The following is a 22,452-nucleotide window of genomic DNA, read 5'->3' as shown; positions in this document are numbered from 1 at the left end:
AATGAATAGAAAAATCTTTTGTATATGGCGCGGTGCTGTGGGCACCTAAGTCTTTGATAGTGTAGAATTTTCAAGTCAATACCATGGTTGCATCTACTGAAAATCTCTGTGAAGCTTAAATCTCAATGACCTTGACTTCAAGGTCAGAGGTCAACTTTTCTGAAAATCAGAGGAGTTTCACATTCATAACACAGGTATGTCTACTAGGAGGCTGAAGGGTAGCACTATATATTTATAAACAATCAAAAACAACAATTATTACGCAATTTATTTCCAATTTGTATGGAATTTATTTCTGTAAAGGTGGTGTTTTAGGTCTGATTGAAGGACTGATGTGATGGTAAGGTGTCCACTGCTGCGCTTTGAAGATTGGTAGGCTTTTTTTTTTAAATTTTCACAAGAATTGCTACTTCCCCTAGAGTTTTGGCCACTCCAACAATCAGAAGATTTCCCTATGAGCAAGCATTTAGCGACAGTGGGAAGGAAAAACTCCCTTTAAAAAGGAAGAAACCTTCAACAGAGCCAGGCTCAGGAAGGGACAGCCCTCTGCCACGACTGGTTGGGGTGGGGGGAGTGAAAATTAAAAAAAAAGAAGCCAAAGTGATCATTTTTGGAGCAGCTTAATTAATTTTTGCATTGTAATTTGCTGTTAATGTCATTTTCCAACCCCAGTTTGTATTTTTATCACTTTTGTCCAGGGTGGAAGATGCCATGCTGGAGACTGATTCAGTATGGTCTTTCAATGTTGATACATGGGAACCTTTTAGAGAGGCCAGGGCTGAAAAAGGGATGCCGGAGAACCTGAGAGGGTGTTATCCGCTGGTGTGCATCCAAGGCCAACATCTGTTTAATTAGGCTGACAAATAAGCGTTGGCCAGCTTCTGGTCCTCGTCTAAACATCATTAGCTGTTCGAGGTCATCCAGACGTGTAAGTATTATGTATCTTGTCTCCAGGGATTCATGTCCTGTCCCTGGAACAGAGTCTTTATATTGTTCTTCCGTCTTAAATGTCCAGCGCTGTTGCTTGTATTTGTCTCCAATGAAATAGTTTTCAGTGTACACGCCAGAGTCTAGCACATGATCTGGTGGCTGACCCTGAGTCTCTATGATGAATTTCAGATAATCATAGTCATTCTCCGAAGGGTAGAGTGGCAGCCCTGTAGCAAGCTCCACAGCCACCAGCCCCAGAGACCACATGTCACTTGCTTCATTGTAAGGAAGGCCAAGCATAACCTCAGGTGCACAGTAACCAACCGTCCCCACAAAGTCACCAGGTATCACTGCAGACGCAGGACATGCGAGGCCAAAGTCTATAAGTTTGACTTTGATGGGAGACTCATGGCGGTTTACAACCATGATGTTTCCAGGTTTGAGGTCAGCGTGCACTATTCCCACAGAACTCAGGTGGGACAGAGCATTTGTGATTTGACCTAAAATTGGCCTGACTTCGCTTATGGGGAGACCCTGTTTATTCCGGTCCCCTATGTAGTCCCACAGGCATTGATCAAGGAGTTCAAATTTCAGGCAAACCCGCTGTCCGTCGTGGAAAAAGCCGTTCCATTGAACAATGTTGGCGGCATCTGGATCCAACCTTCGCAGCTGCTCCAAGATGAAAATTTCCACATGTGCCTGTTGCAGAATATCAGGGTCGCTCTTGTTGACTTTAATGGCAACAGCTTGGTTGGTTGTTGTGTCGCGACATTTGGCTACAATACCAAAGCCCCCTTCTCCGAGGAAAGCCTCTACCTTGTAGTGCTTTCCCAAAATGCTCCCTTTAACTAATTCAAGCTCATCTGAGCTGAATGATGGACTGGCTGATGTGTGGACGAATACTTGCTGAGAAAATTCAACCGAGTTTTGAAAACTGCAGTTGATTTTCTGTGATCTCTTGCTTTCCAAGTTTGAAGGGTGCTGAAAGACCACAGGGTTTTGTGATATTTCAGCACTCATGTCAATGCACAGGGAACTCTTAGGGCTGAAAAAGGGATGCCGGAGAACCTGAGAGGGTGTTATCCGCTGGTGTGCATCCAAGGCCAACATCTGTTTAATTAAGCTGACAAATAAGCGTTGGCCAGCTTCTGGTCCTCGTCTAAACATTATTATTTGTTCAAGGTCATCCAGACGCGTCAGTTTTATGCATCTTGTCTCCAGGGACTCATATCCTGTCTCATACTGAAATTGTTGGTCAGTCTTAAATGTCCAGCGCTGTTGCTTGTCTTTGTCTTCAATGAAATAGTCTTCAGTGTAGACGCCAGAGTCTAGAACATGATCTGGTGGCTGACCCTGAGTCTCTATGATGAATTTCAAAACATCATAGTCTTCATTTCCAGGGTAGAGTGGCAGCCCTGTAGCAAGCTCCACAGCTACCAGCCCCAGAGACCACATGTCAATTGCTTCATTGTAAGGAAGGCCAAGCATAACCTCAGGTGCACAATAACCAACCGTCCCCACACGGTCACCAGGCATCACTGCAGACGCAGGACATGCGAGGCCAAAGTCTATAAGTTTGACTTTGATGGGAGACTCATGGCGGTTTACAACCATGATGTTTCCAGGTTTGAGGTCAGCGTGCACCATTCCCACAGAACCCAGGTGGGACAGAGCATTTGTCAGTTGACCTAAAATTGGCCTGACTTCGCTTATGGGGAGACAGTGGTTTTTCCGGTCCCATATGTAGTCCCTCAGGCATTGATCAAGGAGTTCAAATTTCAGGCAAACCCGCTCTCCGTCGTGAAAAAAGCCGTTCCATTGAACAATGTTGGCGGCATCTGAATCCAACCTTCGCAGCTGCTCCAAGATGAAAATTTCCAATTTCGCCTGTTGCAGAATATCAGGGCGGCTCTTGTTCACTTTAATAGCCACAGCTCGGTTAGTCATGGTATCACGACATTTGGCTACAATACCAAAGCCCCCTTCTCCGAGGAAAGCCTCTACCTTGTAGTGCTTTCCCAAAATGCTCCCTTTAACTAATCCAAGCTCATTTGAGCTGAAGGATGGGTGAGCTGACATGGTGAAATGTGTCGGCTTGGTCGGTGAATTGCTAAGTAAAATTCTCTCAAAACTCTCCAAAAAGGGTTTGCTTGCTGTCAGGTCAAGGTCCGTTGAGCATTAAAGTTTAACAGAGCAAAGCTCCTACTTAAGGGTTTTTTCTCTCAGCAAGATGATGACATAACAAAGGATCTATGTCATCATCTTGTGATGTCACAAGATGTCACCTTTTTTCACAAGATGCATTCCATTTGGATCAAAGGCATTCTATTTTTTCAGTTGAAACACTAAAAAAAAACAATGTTTCAACAGGCCAGGCTGCATTTTCTGCTGCAACATCTCAACAGGAGATAATAAGATAAAGACAAGGAAGACTGGTGATCTATCCATATCAGCAACATCGGCAGGTTTCTAGTGCAGGAAGTAATAAATTCAGCCCTCGTGTTTGCACTACAGGTTGCTTTCATGAGTATTTCTGTTTTTGTGGTGGGGGAATTTTTCCTCGTTCCAACGATGTAAACAAAAACATTAATTGTGCTTTCCGCAATGACTAGTAATCATTTTGTCCTACTGTTCATTTATAGAACAGGAAAGGTTTTGTTTGGTTATGATTGTTTTGCAAGAAATGCTTCAATCACAGTGGGGTAGTCTTGATTAAAATGTTATATGAGAACTGTGGCACCATGTGTGACCAGATATTGGCATGTAGTCGTCGCCAGACTGTCATCAAAAGTGTGAAGTTTGGGACAGACTGGACAAAATACATTTTTAGAGATGAAAATCTTATGTCCAGTGATAAATGATCAAAATTCCACCACAAACATGGCTTTGACGAAGATGTCCCTTTCTGAAGTAACCCCAAAAAGTTCCTGAAGTAACCAAATGGAATTTAACCAGTGACCTCTCACTTTGCAGGCGAATGTGTAAACCAGCGATGCCTGGAAAACACTAAAACTGTGCCAAAATGTCATTTTACATTCAAAATGGCGGACTTCCAGACTTCCTCTTTGGATTGGGTTCACTGAATCTGTGTGTAATAAATGTCATACACGTATTTCAAGCTGTAAATAAGTTGTTAGAAGTTCATTAAAATTTCTTAAGTGGTGCTGTAGATCCATTTCCGCAGTGCCAGTCACTTTTTTAAAAAAAAGTACATTTTGACCTGATGTGAAGAATGCAAAAAATGTCATTAGTTTGGAAGCATGTTTGGTATATGATATACTTGCCTGACTAATAATAATTTATTATTACTATTACTACTGTTGTTGTTGTTGTACAATGGAGCCTTTCCCCTGTGAATGACCAGCTCCCAGCTAAAATGTGTATTTTGTGCCATTTATAAGGTCAGTGCTTTATCATACCTTAAACTGTGCAGGGTAAAAGCCTCAGTTGCTGGGAAAAGCACAGGTGTATTAGAGTTTTTCTGAATTGCTAAAACACTAAACCCCATTGTAAAAACTAAACTGTCAACTATGAAAACTCTTTCATCAAATCAGTCCCACTGTTGCCAAACTCAGATCTGCCAAAAAACATCTTAATGCTCCCCGATATATTTTGTGGACTGATGAGAGTGACATCCAGCACAAAACTAATGCAGCATTTCATAAAAGCAATATCACACCAGCTCCTGAAGGACAATGTCTGGCCATCAGTTTGTGCCTTGAAGTGGCACAAACTGAAGTGTAATTGGGTTATGTAGCAGGACAACAGATGTGAAAAACACCAGGAAGTCCACCTATGAATGTCTCAACGTCTCAGGAGCTGCAGATGAAAACAAGCTAGCAGCTAAATCTGGTACAATGCATCCTTTCTCTACAGAGGTTCTGTTTTTGCTTGGTCACTGACAAATAAAGTGGAAATGACAAATAAATAAATAAACAAAATGAAGGGTTTGGAGTGGCCCGGTCAAAGTCTGGAGTTAAATCAGATTGAGGTGTTTTGCCATGACTTGTCCTTGAAAACCTTCTAGTGTGGCTGAATTAAAACAATTCTGTAAACAAGAAAGAGGCAAAGTTCTTCTACAGCGAGATAAAAGAATCATTGCAGTTCTTGCTGGAAAAAACTACATTTTGTCCATACTTGGGTTATCTTTGTCTAATATTAAAATTAGTTTGAGGATCTGAAACACAAACTGAATGAACATCTTTTCTCCCCTCTTATTCACACATTTTCCCTGCATCTCTTCACATAAACCTCACTAAACACCTCAACGCAGATGGAGGATGCCAAAGTTGGCCTGCAAGCCTCTCTTCTGGTCAGATCTCCAGAAACTGGCGAGTTATTTGTGAACTTTGACCCAGAGATTCTGACGCAGATCAGAGAGGTGAACTGCATGACAAAGATGAATTTGGCAATCCCTCCCTTTGCTCTTCTACTGCTGCAAAAACAGGACGTCTTTAAGAAACACTACAATAGAATACAGGTGAGCATAGCACACAGTTGTAGCTAAAATTTCAAAAATGCATACAGTGAACAACCAAATGATCAAAGCTGCATGTAACTACAGGGAGTGCAGAATTATTAGGCAAATGAGTATTTTGTCCACATCATCCTCTTCATGCATGTTGTCTTACTCCAAGCTGTATAGGCTCGAAAGCCTACTACCAATTAAGCATATTAGGTGATGTGCATCCCTGTAATGAGAAGGGGTGTGGTCTAATGACATCAACACCCTATATCAGGTGTGCATAATTATTAGGCAACGTCCTTTCCTTTGGCAAAATGGGTCAAAAGAAGGACTTGACAGGCACAGAAAAGTCAAAAATAGTGAGATATCTTGCAGAGGGATGCAGCAGTCTCAAAATTGCAAAGCTTCTGAAGCGTGATCATCGAACAATCGAGCGTTTCATTCAAAATAGTCAACAGGGTCGCAAGAAGCGTGTGGAAAAACCAAGGCGCAAAATAACTGCCCATGAACTGAGAAAAGTCAAGCGTGCAGCTGCCAAGATGCCACTTGCCACCAGTTTGGCCATATTTCAGAGCTGCAACATCACTGGAGTGCCCAAAAGCACAAGGTGTGCAATACTCAGAGACATGGCCAAGGTAAGATAGGCTGAAAGAGGACCACCACTGAACAAGACACACAAGCTGAAACGTCAAGACTGGGCCAAGAAATATCTCAAGACTGATTTTTCTAAGGTTTTATGGACTGATGAAATGAGAGTGAGTCTTGATGGGCCAGATGGATGGGCCCGTGGCTGGATTGGTAAAGGGCAGAGAGCTCCAGTCCGACTCAGACGCCAGCAAGGTGGAGGTGGAGTACTGGTTTGGGCTGGTATCATCAAATATTGAGCTTGTGGGGCCTTTTCGGGTTGAGGATGGAGTCAAGCTCAACTCCCAGTCCTACTGCCAGTTTCTGGAAGACACCTTCAAGCAGTTGTACAGGAAGAAGTCTGCATCCTTCAAGAAAAACATGATTTTCATGCAGGACAATGCTCCATCACACGCGTCCAAGTACTCCACAGCGTGGCTGCAAGAAAGGGTATAAAAGAAGAAAAACTAATGACATGGCCTCCTTGTTCACCTGATCTGAACCCCATTGAGAACCTGTGGTCCATCATCAAATGTGAGATTTACATGGAGGGAAAACAGTACACCTCTCTGAACAGTGTCTGGGAGGCTGTGGTTGCTGCTGCACACAATGTTGATGGTGAACAGATCAAAACACTGACAGAATCCATGGATGGCAGGCTTTTGAGTGTCCTTGCAAAGAAAGGTGGCTATATTGGTCACTGATTTGTTTTTGTTTTGTTTTTGAATGTCAGAAATGTATATTTGTGAATGTGGAGATGTTATATTGGTTTCACTGGTAAAAATAAATAATTGAAATGGGTATATATTTGTTTTTTGTTAAGTTGCCTAATAATTATGCACAGTAATAGTCACCTGCACACACAGATATCCCCCTAAAATAGCTAAAACTAAAAACAAACTAAAAACTACTTCCAAAAACATTCAGCTTTGATATTAATGAGTTTTTTGGGTTCATTGAGAACATGGTTGTTGTTCAATAATAAAATTATTCCTCAAAAATACAACTTGCCTAATAATTCTGCACTCCCTGTAGGAGTATAAAACATCCTGGAATTGTGTTTAAATTCCACACAGATTTTTAAAAATGACTAAAATCGACAAAAACCCATTTTATTGTCAACTGAAAAATTCAGTTCATCCCTTTTGTGTGATTGCAAAAATGCTCCAACATGCATCTATCTCATTTCAGCTGATGTTGAGCGAGGACACTAGAGTGCGTGCCAAGATTCAGAGTGTCTTTGAACAGCTGGCCATGCCACATGTAGCTAAGGTAAGTGGACCGACCCTCGGCTACCAAAACTAGCAATTGGGACATGGAATGTCACCTCTCTCATGGAGAAGGAGCCTGAGTTAGTGTGTGAGTGTTGAGAGGTAGCGGCTAGATATGGTGGATGTGAATGGCTTGGGCTCTGGAACTAGTCTCCTGGAGACGCGCCCTTGGTGCGAGGTGGCCGGCTGGGATTGGGAATCCTAGAGTGATTGACCGAACAGTAAAGGACAGTCAGGCACAGGTTAAAGTCCAAAAAAGTGTTTTTTATTTAACCCAAAAAATGAACTTTGGTAAAAATAAAAAAAATCAACATCTTGGGCAAGAGATCAAAGCAACTGAGCTTGACTCAAAGTTAGTTTTTGTCCCTACCCTCACCTGTGGTCATGAGCTTTGGGTAGTGGAGGAGGTGACTGGGGAGAGGGAGGTCTCAGCTTCTCTACTTAGGCTGCTGCCCCAAGACCCAGCCCCGGATAAGGGTAAGAAAATGGATGGATGGATGTGTCTGTGAAGGTTCTCAGTCATCGTAGTCTAAGGATGGATGGTTTCCCTCTGTTCTTTATCATGTCGATGTCAAATCCTTCATGTTGTGCGCGCTGCAGTTAGCTAAATTATGTTTGCCAGTGCTAGCTAATAAAGCTTTGTTTTGATTTTATATTTCTCTGCAAAGTCCTGCATTTCAGTCCAACCCAGCATCCCATGATCGAGCGTCATGTGATTACATAAAAGTTCAAAATAGGACTCATTTTATTTGATTTCATTTGATTTTATGTTTTTATTTTCAGTTGTCTCTAGTAAGTCAGAAGAACACACAAAAAAATGTTAGATCCTTTTTTATTGTTGCTTGGTTTCGTCATGAATCTTTTCTAAGCATTAAACTGGTGACAGGTATGAGACTGACTGTCACAGCAGGTTGCTTACAAAGTGCATCACCATCATCATACCATACATGACTTACTTGACAGGTGGATGAGGCTATACAACCGGGTTTGACCTCCCTCAACTGGACATCTCTGAATATTGACAAGTATCTCGACCGCATCGACAAAGTGTTGGGTAAGCAAAAAATGTAACGAGATCGATCCTGTACACGCTGACACGAGACATTCCTGCAACTCAGCACTGGCTGCGTGTGATTAATGGATTTATTGCATAGGTGGCTTTCTCACAAGTAACACTCATATATTCAATAGATTCTTTCTCTCTCTACACATTGTCTTTTTTTATACTGAATTGTCTGTTTATCACTGTTCTCTCCTTTGTTCAAACGCATAACAAGTTCCCTTTGATTTTTCCCTCTTTCCCTTATTTTTGGTGGGTTTGTGTCCCTCCCTTTCTCTTTTGTGTGGTTTTTTTTTTGTCTGTTTAGCTGATCTTGAGTTGCTGATGGACAGAGTGAATGACCTGGTGGAGTTTAGAATAGAAGCAGTACTGCAGGAGATGAGCATATCCAACCTGTGTGTCCTGCCAGAGGATGAGCCTGTGACCTGTGAGGAGTTTGTTCAAACCACCAGGGTAAACGAAGACAAATAAAATAAAAGTATCCGCTGGGTTATTGTTGCTCTACTAAGTCTGTGTAACTATGCAGACATCTGAAAGATGCTATCAATATTTATTAAGTGGTTTTGGTAATTCTCACACATTTAAAATACTTTTTTCTGTATTTAAACATTATTTCTTATTCTAAAGATTAATTACATTGAACTGAACTGTATATCTGCATGTGTCTAGGACCTTTGCATAAGACAAGCCCAGAAAGTGAACATGAAGAGCTCACTGGTGGAGGAGGCAGCTAATGAACTGATCAACATGCTGCTAGAGTTTGACCACAATCAGAGAGAGGAGGTGGAGAAGTTTGAGGAAGAAAGCTGCACAGAGAGCAAGACCATAGACCACAATGACAGTGAAGGTATGCTGACAGTTTCCTTTCACGATCAAACACAATACAGTGTGATAATTATGATTCAATGCTGTAAGAGACAAGTTAAAAAAGGCAGTTCAAAGGTTTTTAAAGGAAAGGGGATTACCTTTTTTAGGACCTTGTTGTTTTTACTTTTATTATAATGCTGATTTATTCAAGGTGAAGTGTTGCTGAAGGTGTTCGTATTGACTGTAAACGTGTCACCTTCTTAGGTGATGACGAGCGTCTCTTCTCCAGAAACACGCTGCTACGTTCTGCTAGTGTTGGTCCTTCTTCTCCGTTGGTGAGGAGGAAGAAGAAGAGGGACTTGATGGAAGTGATGGAGCAGGAAGCCCAGGAGCTGCTGTCCTACTTCAACCACCGTAATGTGGATGCCTTGCTCAAAGTGACACGCAACACCCTTGAGATGTTGCGCAAGCGCATACATACGTCCTCGCTCATACACTTCTCTGGTGCGTCTTGTTTAATTGTTTGCTATATTTCTGTAAAGGCCTAAAATATTTAAAATAAGCTCATAAAATGTCTATTCCAATACTTTATGTGTGTTACCCTTCTCTCCCTCTGAAGCTGCAAGTGACCCAACCAGCCATGGCAAAAGCAGCGATCACCATGCAATCTTCAGAGTAAACATGACCCTTTCCATCCCTAACATTGTCATGGTTCCAGCTTTGGAGGAGGTTCAACAGGCTCTAAACCGCGCTGTAGAGTGTGTAGTCAGTGTCAGCAAAGGAGTCAGCCAGTGGAGCAAAGAAAGGATATCTAAGGTGAATAAAGGAAAAATCAATTTGTGACATTTAGCTTGATAACTGTAATAAACTGTTAGAACTGCTCTTTTTAAACTAATATTGTCGTGGTCCAGCAGTGTACTAAATAAACCCGGAGGTTTTACATTCCCCTTTCCAGAGACAAATGAATGAAAGGCGAATGGCAGCACTGAAACAAGACAGCTCTGAGAGCGAAACAGAGGACGGAGCAACAACATACAGAAGCTTGGCTGGTAATAGAGAACATTATCACTTTCATAGCTTAACCTCAGACCTTCAACAGCTCCCAACTGTGTCAGCTCACTCATTTTTAAAATTTTAAGATTTGCTGTTTTCAGCATACAATTACAACTCGATTTTACAGCTCAGCAGAGCAAGCAAATATCTGACCAGGGGCAGAAACACATAATATTGCTTGGGGAGGAAAATATTCAAGAATTTCATATTTAATGCAAATTAAATACATATTTAATTAGAAAGCGGCAGGGATAATCAATTTCCACTATGAAAAGCACATTTTACTTTTAGAAATTATATATACAGAGAGAGAAAAACTAAATGGAAGTAATTCCATTATTAACATGTTCTCTTGTAAAAAGACCTGTAACATATAATTGTTTTAAAAGCCCAGAAGTTAATATTTGGAAGAATAATGTCCATCATTTCTGCTCAATGTGTTTTCTGTGAAATTCTGTCATTTTCAGATGGCAGTACCTCAGACATGTCAGCTTCTATGATCCAGGCCATCCCGTTCCAAGCCAGAAATTACTACAAGAGTGTGTCTGAGAACAAGGAAATAGCCAAGCTAATCTCTGTACTTAGCACCTCTATCACCTCCAGTAAAAAGGTACATGGCACTTAATTAAGCTATTTTTTATATGAAACTAATCCAAACTTAGCTGTCTTTTATTAAATCATGCCATACACTTTTTATATTTCTTTATCCCACATTTACAACAGATATTTTCATCTATATTTCTGTATATTTAATGAATATAAATGTCTTTTATTTTTCTATAAGTGCACTTCATTTCATATTCTCCTGTTGATATTAATGTGCAGGAAGTGGTGACCGCTCTACATCACTTTAGCCGTTACCATCACATCCTCCTGCTACCCCCCCAAAAACCCATCTCCATAGAGACTGTGTCAGCTCCCAAACAGACAAAAAACAAACTAAAAACCAGCAACAAACAACTTAAACATAAACAATCACAAAGAAAGAACAATACAGTATCCACATCTGAACCAAAGAGTAAAACAGTGAAATGTGGATTATTAAATATTAGGTCTCTCTCCTCCAAGTCTCTGTTAGTACATGACTTAATAATTGATCAACAAATTGATTTACTCTGCCTTACAGAAACCTGGTTGCAGCAGGATGATTATGTTAGTTTAAATGAATCAACACCCCCGAGCCATTCTAACTACCAGAAATCTCGAAGCACAGGCCGAGGGGGCGGTGTGGCAGCAATTTTTCACACCAGCCTATTAATTAATGAAAGACCAAGACAGACTTTTAATTCATTTGAAAGCCTGATGCTTAACATTGTCCACCCCAGCTGTGAAACTCAGAAACCAGTCTTACTTGTTATCATCTATCGTCCACCTGGGCCTTACACAGAGTTTCTGTCTGATTTCTCAGACTTTATATCTAATTTAGTTCTGAGCTCAGATAAAATAATTATTGTGGGTGATTTTAACATCCATGTAGATGCTAAAAATGACAGCCTCAACATGGCATTTAATCTGTTATTAGACTCAATTGGTTTCTCTCAAAATGTAAAAGAACCCACCCACCACTTTAATCACACTCTAGATCTTGTTTTAACATATGGCATCGAACCTGAACATTTAACAGTGTTTCCTGAAAACCCTCTCCTGTCTGATCATTTCCTGATAACATTTACTTTTACAATAATTGATTACACAGCGGTGAAGAGTAGACTTTATCAAAGTAGATGTCTTTCTGAAAGCACTGTAACTAAGTTTAAGAATATAATCCACCCACTGTTATCATCTCCAATGCCCTGTACCAACACAGAGCAAAGCAGCTATCTGAACGCTACCCCAACAGAGGTCGATTATCTTGTTAATAATTTCACCTCCTCACTACGTACGACTCTGGATACTGTAGCTCCTGTGAAAACTAAGGCCTCAAATCAGAAGTACCTGACTCCGTGGTATAATTCTGAAACACGTACCCTAAAGCAGATGACTCGTAATCTGGAGAGGAAATGGCGTGTCACAAATCTAGAGGATCATCATTTAGCCTGGAGAAATAGTTTGCTGCTTTATAAGAAAGCCCTCCGCAAAGCCAGAACATCTTACTATTCATCACTGATTGAAGAAAATAAGAACAACCCTAGGTTTCTCTTCAGCACTGTAGCCAGGCTGACAAAAAGTCAGAGCTCTTTTGAGCCAACCATCCCTTTAACGTTAACTAGTAATGACTTCATGAACTTCTTCACAAATAAAATTTTTATCATTAGAGAAAAAATTACCAATAATCATCCCACAGATGTAATATTATCTACAGCTACTCTTAGTACCATTGATATTAAGTTAGACTCTTTTTCTCCAATTGATCTTTCTGAGTTAACTTCAATAATTACTTCCTCCAAACCATCAACGTGTCTTTTAGACCCCATTCCTACAAAACTGCTCAAAGAAGTCCTGCCATTAATTAATTCTTCGATCTTAAATATGATCAACCTATCTCTAATAATCGGCTATGTACCACAGGCCTTCAAGCTGGCTGTAGTTAAACCTTTACTCAAAAAGCCATCTCTAGACCCAGCAGTCTTAGCTAATTATAGGCCAATCTCCAACCTTCCTTTCATATCAAAAATCCTTGAAAGAGTAGTTGTCAAACAGCTAACAGATCATCTGCAGAGGAATGGTTTATTTGAAGAGTTTCAGTCAGGTTTCAGAGCTCAGCACAGCACAGAAACAGCTTTAGTGAAGGTTACAAATGATCTTCTTATGGCCTCTGACAGTGGACTCATCTCTGTGCTTGTCCTGCTAGACCTCAGTGCAGCGTTCGATACTGTTGATCATAATATCCTATTAGAGCGATTAGAACATGCTGTAGGTATTACAAGTACTGCGCTGCAGTGGTTTGTATCATATCTATCTAATAGACTCCAATTTGTGCATGTAAATGGAGAGTCCTCTTCACACACTGAGGTTAATTATGGAGTTCCACAGGGTTCAGTGCTAGGACCAATTCTGTTTACATTATACATGCTTCCCTTAGGCAGTATCATTAGAAGACATAGCATACATTTTCACTGCTATGCAGATGACACCCAGCTCTATCTGTCCATGAAGCCAGATAACACACACCAATTAGTTAAACTGCAGGAATGTCTTAAAGACATAAAGACCTGGATGGCCGCTAACTTTCTGCTTCTTAATTCAGATAAAACTGAGGTTATTGTACTCGGCCCTGAAAATCTTAGAAATATGGTATCTAATCAGATTCTTACTCTGGATGGCATTACCTTGGCCTCCAGTAACGCGGTGAGGAACCTTGGAGTCATTTTTGACCAGGACATGTCCTTCAACGCACATATTAAACAAATATGTAAGACTGCTTTCTTCCATTTGCGCAACATCTCTAAAATTAGAAATATCCTGTCTCAGAGTGACGCTGAAAAACTAGTTCATGCATTTATTACTTCCAGGCTGGACTACTGTAATTCATTATTATCAGGATGTCCAAAAAACTCACTGAAAAGCCTTCAGCTAATCCAAAATGCTGCAGCAAGAGTCCTGACAGGGACTAGAAAGAGAGAGCATATTTCTCCTGTTTTGGCTTCCCTTCATTGGCTTCCTGTTAAATCCAGAATTGAATTCAAAATCCTGCTCCTCACATACAAGGTCTTAAATAATCAGGCCCCATCTTATCTTAATGACCTTGTAGTACCATATCACCCTATTAGAGCGCTCCGCTCTCGCTCTGCAGGCCTACTTGTTGTTCCTAGAGTATTTAAAAGTAGAATGGGAGGGAGAGCCTTCAGTTTTCAGGCCCCTCTTCTGTGGAACCAGCTTCCAGTTTGGATTCGGGAGACAGACACTATCTCTACTTTTAAGATTAGGCTTAAAACTTTCCTTTTTTCTAAAGCATATAGTTAGGGCTGGACCAGGTGACCCTGAATCCTCCCTTTGTTATGCTGCAATAGATGTAGGCTGCCGGGGGATTCCCATGATGCATTGAGTTTTTCCTTTCCAGTCACCTTTCTCACTCACTATGTATTAATAGACCTCTCTGCATTGAATCATATCTGTTATTAACCTCTGTCTCTCTTCCACAGCATGTCTTTATCCTGTCTTCCTTCCCTCACCCCAACCGGTCGCAGCAGATGGCCGCCCCTCCCTGAGCCTGGTTCTGCCGGAGGTTTCTTCCTGTTAAAAGGGAGTTTTTCCTTCCCACTGTCGCCAAAGTGCTTGCTCATAGGGGGTCATATGATTGTTGGGTTTTTCTCTGTATCTATGAAGCGCCTTGAGGCGACTTTTGTTGTGATTTGGCGCTATATAAATAAAATTGAATTGAAATTGACTTGACACTGAACATAGGGACACGGGAACAAGAACTAGAAATCACAGAGCAACAAACTAGAGAGCTAGAAATACTGAGACAGAAACCAAAACACTAACAGTGATAACCATGATGAACTCAAAGATCAAAAACACAACAAAACTCAAAACACTGGGTCACCGACCCAGGACCGTGACAATAAATATATACCCAGAAAGAAGTTTAAGGGTTTGAGTTATCAGGTTATAGGCCTGTGGGGTTTTTTTTTTGCTAATAAATCATAACAATACAGATAAAAAAAAACAACAATCACACAATATGTAATGTCAGATATCTTATTTGTTTGCAGCGGACGGACCATAGCTCTGTGTTTATGTGATTTACCAGGTCTGGCTCAGTCTGGTTCGTGGGGCTGTTTTGACGAGTTCAACCGCATCGACCTCCCAGTTCTTTCTGTGGCAGCCCAGCAGATCGCGATAGTTCTCACCTGCAAGAAGGAACGTCGCAAAAATTTTGTCTTCACAGATGGAGACAATGTGGACATGAACCCAGAGTTTGGCATCTTCCTTACCATGGTTAGTGATGGAAGTAGAACAAGACTGCTAATATCTATTTGACTGGTCAGAGGAAATATCTAAAGGAGGCAGTTCTTAACATCAGTAAATGACACCTTAGTTAACAGAATGAATATTGAAGTGTATGAACTGTATCTGTTTCAGATGGTGCCTGGACATGCTGTGCATGCATGGACATCAATATTTACTCTTGGCTGTTAGATTTATCGCATAATGATTCCTTTTTTTTTAAAGCAAAATTTTTAATCTTGAAAACTGAAATGAATCACAAATAACACTAAAATGGAATTGAACTCTAACATGTAATATTTTATAAGTCAGTTTTTGAATTAAACTTTGGGCTCTGCCTGCTATTTCATGTGATTTATTTCTTTGAGTAATAGTTAAATCGCTTTATCTCCTTGCCTCATTTGCTGTCCTGAGGCAAGTCATTAAACATAACAGTGGAATAATTCCTCCCTGTGGCGAGAGGGGTCAGAGATCATTTTCCTCTTTTTTATTCTGTGTGTGTGTGTGTGTGTGTGTGTGTGTGTGTGTGTGTGTGTGTGTGTGTGTGTGTGTTAAGTAGCAGCAGGTAGCTTTTTGACTGCAGTAAGTAGTCGTTAAAGGGCATACTCTTTTTCAAGATTACACACATGCCTAAATATGAGCAATATTTTAAAGGTACATTTTTATTGAGATTTAGAAGCAGGGCTTGCTTTATCCCTTTGAAGTGACTTGATTTCTTAAAGAAACTAGTTGTTAAGATGTTGTTAATACAGCTTTATTAGGAAACCTGCCTAATTTTTTCTAATTTTGTTCGATTACACACAGTTATCCATGGCATTGCTGTTGTTACAAAAGATAAAAACATGCGTGTTTAAGGTGATTTATGATTCTGACTTGACCACCATATGTGTCGGTGCCTGAAGTTTTTGCAATGGTGATAGTTTATAATTTGGGCCTAAATAAGCAGTTTTCCAAGAACAACATCCACCCACAGGTGGGGAACGTTTTTGCTAGATGTTATTGGATTAGCCCTGGACTGAAGCTGGACTGGTTGAGGTCCCCCTGGATGTTGTAGCTGTGTAGCAAATTAAAGTGAAACGCTCTGGATTAGAGAGGTGGTGAAAAAAAAAAAGACAAGGAGGAGGTGGTGGACTTTCTAACTGTTCTGCTTTTAGCAAAGTGACATTGAAGTTGGCTTTGTGTATTTCTTCATAAGATACACACCAATGGTATAAGCGAATGGGCTAGTTTTCTTGCAGTATTATTGTGACGACAGGTCTGACTTTCGATGTTATTCAGAAGTTTAAGTTATTCAACAGAAGTTTTGAGGTTTAGTCAAGCATTTAGTGATGATGTTTGAAAATGTTCAGTTATCTTCTTCTACGTCTTGACTTTGTACACACTTTCTTTTCATCGCTGTAGCCAGGGTGATACTACAATTTTAATTATAATTTATTTGTCACTATTAACAGGATACATAACACAGGCTTTTAAGGTTTCTGTCATTAAATTACTTCTTAAATTCCTTGCTTGATCTAAGTGTCTCATCTAATTATAGACCATATTGCAACCATCTTATTTCAAAAAATTATCCACTTCCTCTGTTTTAAGATAAATAAAACGTTCCTTTTTTATAAAGCCTATAGTTAGCAATAAAAATAAACCTTAATTAAAATCAAATTGAATTGGATTAAACTGAATTTTTGCTTCCTTGTATGTTTTTGTTCCAAGAAAAAAAATGGAAAACTGCCTATTTCACCTGTTATGTAAAAGTGAGCCTTTAGAAGAGTAACACTTGCCCTCAGTCTCAAATTATCGAATCTCCGATAAATTTGGAGCAAAAACAGTCTTTACTTGTTAATGTGTTAAGTGAATTTCAGTCTGGCATTAGAACGGGGCACAGTACAATTACTACTGCTTCAGAAATGATCTTGTGGATTGAACTGTAGACAGTAATTTGGGCTGCCAAAAAGGGCATCTAAGAACTAAGTCATGTTTTGCTTGGGGATCAAATACTTATTTCTCACAATGATAGGTGAATCAATTTGTAACTTTTATGTAATGTGTTTCTTCTGGATTTTTGGTTGATGTTCTGTCTTTCTAAATTGAAATGAAACAACCATTAAAAATAGAGACTTTTTCATTTCATTGGAAGTGAAACTTACAAATTGGCAACTTACAAATTCAGCAGGGGATCAAATAATTGGTCCCTCCACTATGTATGTGTTACCTTATGACTGACTGCTAAACTGTCTTGGGTATATCCTCAATTTTTTTTTTCTAAATTTGATCCTAAAGTATGTGAGAGTTTAAAGCTATATTGATGAGCTGTATCCACTGTTATACAGTTAAAAGGTTATTGCCGTGCCATTGCCAGACTTGTTTAATTTCCCCCAGGGATCAATAAAGTATTCTGATTCTGATTCTGATTCTGATTGCCATGCCACTTCTGCTAGTCTAGTTTCCTTTGTGCTTCGTTGTGATAAACATAACAATATTAGCACAATCTGTTGGCATATTTTGTGCTATCACACATGCAGATCGCATCTTGGAAGCACATGGTGTTTACAGCAGTGTCAATTCATGGCCTCCTGTTATTGCATAATCATCTAGTTAGATCACGCATTACATGTTGTGTCTGTCTGTGCTCGTTATAAAATGAAGTGCCATAAATAAGACTTCTTCCATGCATGAGACCTCAGCTATATTGTCATGAATTGCTGTGTGAAGCAGGCAGGATAGGACAGAAATGCAGACTCACACTCAGAACAGCTTTATTGCTGGACGCCAGGAATACAAAACTTATTAAACTGGGAATACACATGAACTACACAGGCAGGCAGAGCACACAGCGGGGAAATGAGGGAGATCACGACACAGGACAGAGGGAGACGCAGACATAAATACACACCAGGGCAAACGAGGGAACAAACTACTGGAGGGGACCCAGCCGAACGTGATCTAACTAACGAGACACGGGGACACAAAACTGAACATGATGCACACCAGACAGAAGACTATCAAAGTAAACCAGGAATCACTAAGACAGAGACCAAGTCACACAACTTGACACGGGAGCTGGGAGGAAAGAAAATTCAGGGAGATGAGACGGACCAGGGAGATAACGGGAGGAGACAACGAGGGGGACACGGAAACAGTTAAGGGAGACGAGACACAGAGAGAGAGCGAGGGAGTGCACATAGTCAAACAGGGTACATTTCATCCTTCTTTTGTCTTTTTTTGTTGTTACTTATTAGCTTTCTTTTGTTGGCCACTTTGAAGATCACTTTGTGTCTAAATATGTTTGAAGTGTTCACAGTATTCTTTTATCTTTTCTGCAGATTTTGATGTGCTGTAATGCAGTTAAAGTTTTGCCCTGTTTTATATTTGTTTCCCACGTCAGAGCTTTTTGTCACAGATAAGTCTTCTTACAGATAAGTCGTAACGAGAAACAGTGGAAGGCTTGGTTTGACAAGGAGGCCCCAGAGGAGGAAGTAGTCCCAAACTCCTATGACCAGTCTCTTGACTGTTTTAGACGGCTGCTCCTCATACGCTGCTGGTGTCCTGACAGGACCATCGCACAAGTAAGGAGAGACATGTTTATGCATGGCTATAGAGGACAGATACAATGATTAAATTCAGTTTTCTTTATATAATGCCAATTCAAAACAAAAAGTTCCTTGGAACATTAATATTGTAATAACTGTTATAAGTTCCCCTGTGAACAAGCCTTTGGTGACGGTGCTCCAGAATTAATGATCGGGTCCTTGGCAGAAGCTGGTTTAGGTTCAGAAAGGGAGGCCATCTACTGCGACTGGTGAGGGGTAAAGAGGAGAGAGAAAAGGAGAACATAGAGAGACCAAGGACAAAACATAAACTACAGGAGTGAGAAGGGAAATATTAACAGTATGAATATCGCAGTGTAAACTTTAAAAGCATCAGAAGAGTCTAACCAGCCTATAGCAGCATAGGATGGCTAAGGGTCACCCAATCCATTTTCTTTAATTAGAAAGCCAAACATTGGTTGTCTGGTCTGTTTTTTGGTCATGCTTTTGCCTACTTTATAATATACAACACAACAAGTAGAACAGGCAATGTAAATCTACTTTTCTCATTTCTATCATAGTGCATTTTCAATAGTATACTGTAGACTGCAATTAAAATTAATAATTACCACTAAAGAAAGAGAAAAGGCTTAAAGTTGCTAATCTGAGAGTTAATGGCTTAAAGCTTGGGAAGCGATACCTCCTGACTTAAAAATACAGCTACATAAATGAGACACGGACCACAAAACAAGAATGTATAATCTCTTAATCTTCACTGAAAGCTGCTTGGTCAAAGCTCTTCTTGAGATAAGAAGCAGCTTGTGTAACTTGTTGTTATACAGCTTTCACCCTCCAGCCTGCTGTGCCTGAATATTTACAGTGGCTAAAAGATATTCAGTTTTACTGATGGATAACTTTCTGGCCCACTGAAGACAAGCCTGGAGTCCAATTTATTTAGTTAAACTCACAGTCCAGTCCACAGTTGCCCTAGCCTTAAGGGTAAAAAGAGTTAGCCAGTAAAGAAAATGCTTTGAAGAATTATCTCAGTTCTCAGCTTTCTAGAAAGTAAATTTATTCCAATATATACTATTGGACTACTTTGCTCAACTCTTTGCATTACAAAGCATTTAAAAAATTACATCTGCTTTGCATCATATTCTTTCCTTTAGGCCCGTAAATACATAATGGACGCAGTAGGGGAGAAATACACTGAAGGGGTGATTCTTGATTTAGAGAAGATGTGGGAGGAGTCGGACCCACGAACACCTCTCATCTGCTTCCTTTCAATGGGCTCAGATCCAACTGACTCCATTATAGCACTCGGGAAGAAGCTGAAAATCGAGACCCGTTATGTATCCATGGGTCAAGGACAAGAGGTCCACGCACGCAAGCTTCTGCAGCAAACTATGGCTAATGTGAGTGGTGAGATATTACTGCTGTTTTAGCAATACAGATGTTCTGTCTCTAAAAATGTGGTTTGGAATTTATAGAAATTATTTAGGGTTTTCTTGAACTCCTCATTTATAGTCTTCGTCATGGATGATAGGCATACTACTGTGTTTGTCCCCAGGGTGGCTGGGCCTTACTCCAGAATTGCCACCTGGGTTTGGACTTCATGGATGAGCTCATGGACACTGTGACAGAGACAGACTTTGTCAACAACAGCTTCCGCCTTTGGATGACCACTGAGGTCCACAGACACTTTCCCATCACACTTCTCCAGATGTCCATCAAGTTCACCAATGAACCACCACAGGGCCTCAAGGCAGGGCTTAAGAGGACATATGGCGGTAGGTTTGGCTCACTTAAGCTCACATTAAAGAAGTCCAGCAATACTAGCCAGTTTAATAGATCCAATTTATCTATGTGATAAAGAAAGAGGACCTAAGAGAATGAAATATATTCCAATATTGATGTGTACATTTGGAGATGCAGATATACAAAACACCTCTACTTCGTGATATCCATGATAGGAATAAGTAAGTGAATAAAAAGATGGAAATGTGGGAGAAACACCTGTTTGATGCTATATTTATTGTATTCCGGATTTTGTTTTTTACCCATGTTACCCAAGGTTAGTAAAATTTTAAACAAGTCTGAGTTATCTAGTCTGTGTTTTGGTCCAAAACAAGGGTGAAGAAAGAAAAGAATCTTTAAAATGTAGAAACCAGCTGTCTTTTCCTGGCTCAGATGACATGGTTCCTGGAGGGGAATTGAGATCGTATCTACAGCTTGAATTTTTTTTTATTTTTTTTATAGAAAACAAGCAGAAAAAAAAAACAAAGCAACATACTAAACACAACACCATCGCATTAATCTAGCTAAGTGTAAACAGCAGTAAATACTAAATATTCAATGTTGTTGTGCAGCATGCAGGACAGATGTGCGTCGAAGTAGCAGCCAAGAAAGGTGTAATTTGGGTCTACGAGCAGTGAACACCCGTGTGCATACCTGTGTGGATCCGCGCGCTTGCATTCCAAAGGTTTCTCCATGTAATGATCTGCTAGGGAATTCTGATTTCGATTAGTAATTGCAGTTTGGTATTATATCAGAAAGAAGGTATTATTTTGACTGACATATTCAGTTCACTATCTTTTCTCCCACATTTACGCAACAAATCCTAACTGTTCGCTAAAAAAGAAATCTGTGTGTGCATGTTTGTGCAATGCTTGGTTTTAGAAGTAACTGACTTTATTCAGTTATGGATTATTTCAATACATTTCTGTAGATGTTACACTTAGCCTCCTTTTGGGCATGCAGTACATCTTTTTGACCTGCATGTCCCTGACCAGGTATAAACCAGGACCTTTTGGATGTCAGTAACATGGCGCAGTGGAGGCCGATGCTGTATGCAGTAGCCTTTCTTCACAGCACAGTTCAGGAGAGAAGGAAATATGGCCCCCTGGGATGGAATATTCCCTATGAGTTCAACCAGGCTGATTTTAATGCCACTGTCCAGTTTGTTCAAAACCATCTTGATGACATGGATATTAAGAAGGTAGGTAGAGTAATGCTTATTATTCTGTGTGATTAGGACTCTTGACCATAAAAAAATGTTAAAAGGGTTGAGATTTAAAGAAAGGATATTGTAAATACTTATCAACAACAGCCATCTGCTGGGAGTTTTAGAGCTTTCTGACTGTGTATGTATTCAGTCTGCTCACAAATTATATTGCACATTCATGAACAATTTTTTTGTCATCCTTTATCACTGTTTTATCATCTCCTTAGGGTGTGTCCTGGAACACAGTTCGATACATGATTGGAGAGATTCAATACGGTGGTCGTGTGACCGACGACTATGACAAGCGCCTCCTCAACACCTTTGCCAAGGTGTGGTTCAGTGAGGAAATGTTTGGACCTGCATTTAGCTTCTACAAGGGCTACAGCATCCCAAAGTGCTCCAGTGTTGACCAGTATCTAACATACATTCAGGTCAGTCTCTAAAAATAAGACATTTCTTAGTGCAACGTGTCTGCCAGAACTCCCACTGTGTCAGTGACTGAAAATTCATCTGTTTCCAGACTATTTCTCTTTTTTTCTCACTCAAAGTTAAGTTCTGTGATATACAGTGTTGGGTAAGTTACTTTAAATGAGTAACTTAGTTACATTACTAGTTACTTCTATCAAAAGTAACTCAGTTACTTCAAGTTACTCGTTACTTTCAGAGTAACTAGTTACTAGGGAAAGTAACTTTGGTTTTACTCAGAATTCTCTTGTTAATGTGTTGCTTCCGTAACTGGATACCCAGCAAGATTCTTCTTCTAGCTTGCTTACTTACCACAAGTGCACTGTGCCACCTACCAATAGAAAGGAAAAAATAATGTG

The 22,452-nt window shown here is 40.2% G+C and overlaps 1 protein-coding gene and 1 pseudogene across 1 annotated transcript; one reads left to right on the top strand and one right to left on the bottom strand.

Moving 5' to 3' along the window:
* Nucleotides 1-271: 271 nt before the first annotated feature.
* LOC147316906 (uncharacterized) lies at nt 272-3,275 on the bottom strand (annotated as a pseudogene).
* Nucleotides 3,276-8,083: 4,808 nt separating this feature from the next.
* On the top strand, nt 8,084-22,169 carry LOC147316905 (uncharacterized). The gene is made up of 13 exons (XM_086313064.1): nt 8,084-8,344; nt 8,658-8,803; nt 9,020-9,197; nt 9,422-9,661; nt 9,777-9,973; nt 10,113-10,206; nt 10,678-10,812; nt 14,904-15,091; nt 18,514-18,663; nt 19,794-20,039; nt 20,195-20,414; nt 21,417-21,622; nt 21,856-22,169. Exons 2-13 carry the CDS (start codon nt 8,675-8,677, stop codon nt 22,069-22,071), a joined length of 2,199 nt encoding a protein of 732 aa, XP_086169190.1. The 5' UTR covers nt 8,084-8,344; nt 8,658-8,674; the 3' UTR covers nt 22,072-22,169.
* The last annotated feature ends 283 nt before the right edge of the window (nt 22,170-22,452 follow it).

This window comes from Aulonocara sp. 'chitande type north' Nkhata Bay, linkage group LG12, assembly GCF_057382095.1.
Source record: "Aulonocara sp. 'chitande type north' Nkhata Bay isolate Kocher_YH1m ecotype deep benthic linkage group LG12, A_spYH_male_GT1.1, whole genome shotgun sequence".
Lineage (NCBI taxonomy): Eukaryota > Metazoa > Chordata > Actinopteri > Cichliformes > Cichlidae > Aulonocara > Aulonocara sp. 'chitande type north' Nkhata Bay.
Note: the sequence above shows the minus strand (reverse complement) of the source record. Positions and strands in the feature narration are given on the sequence as shown.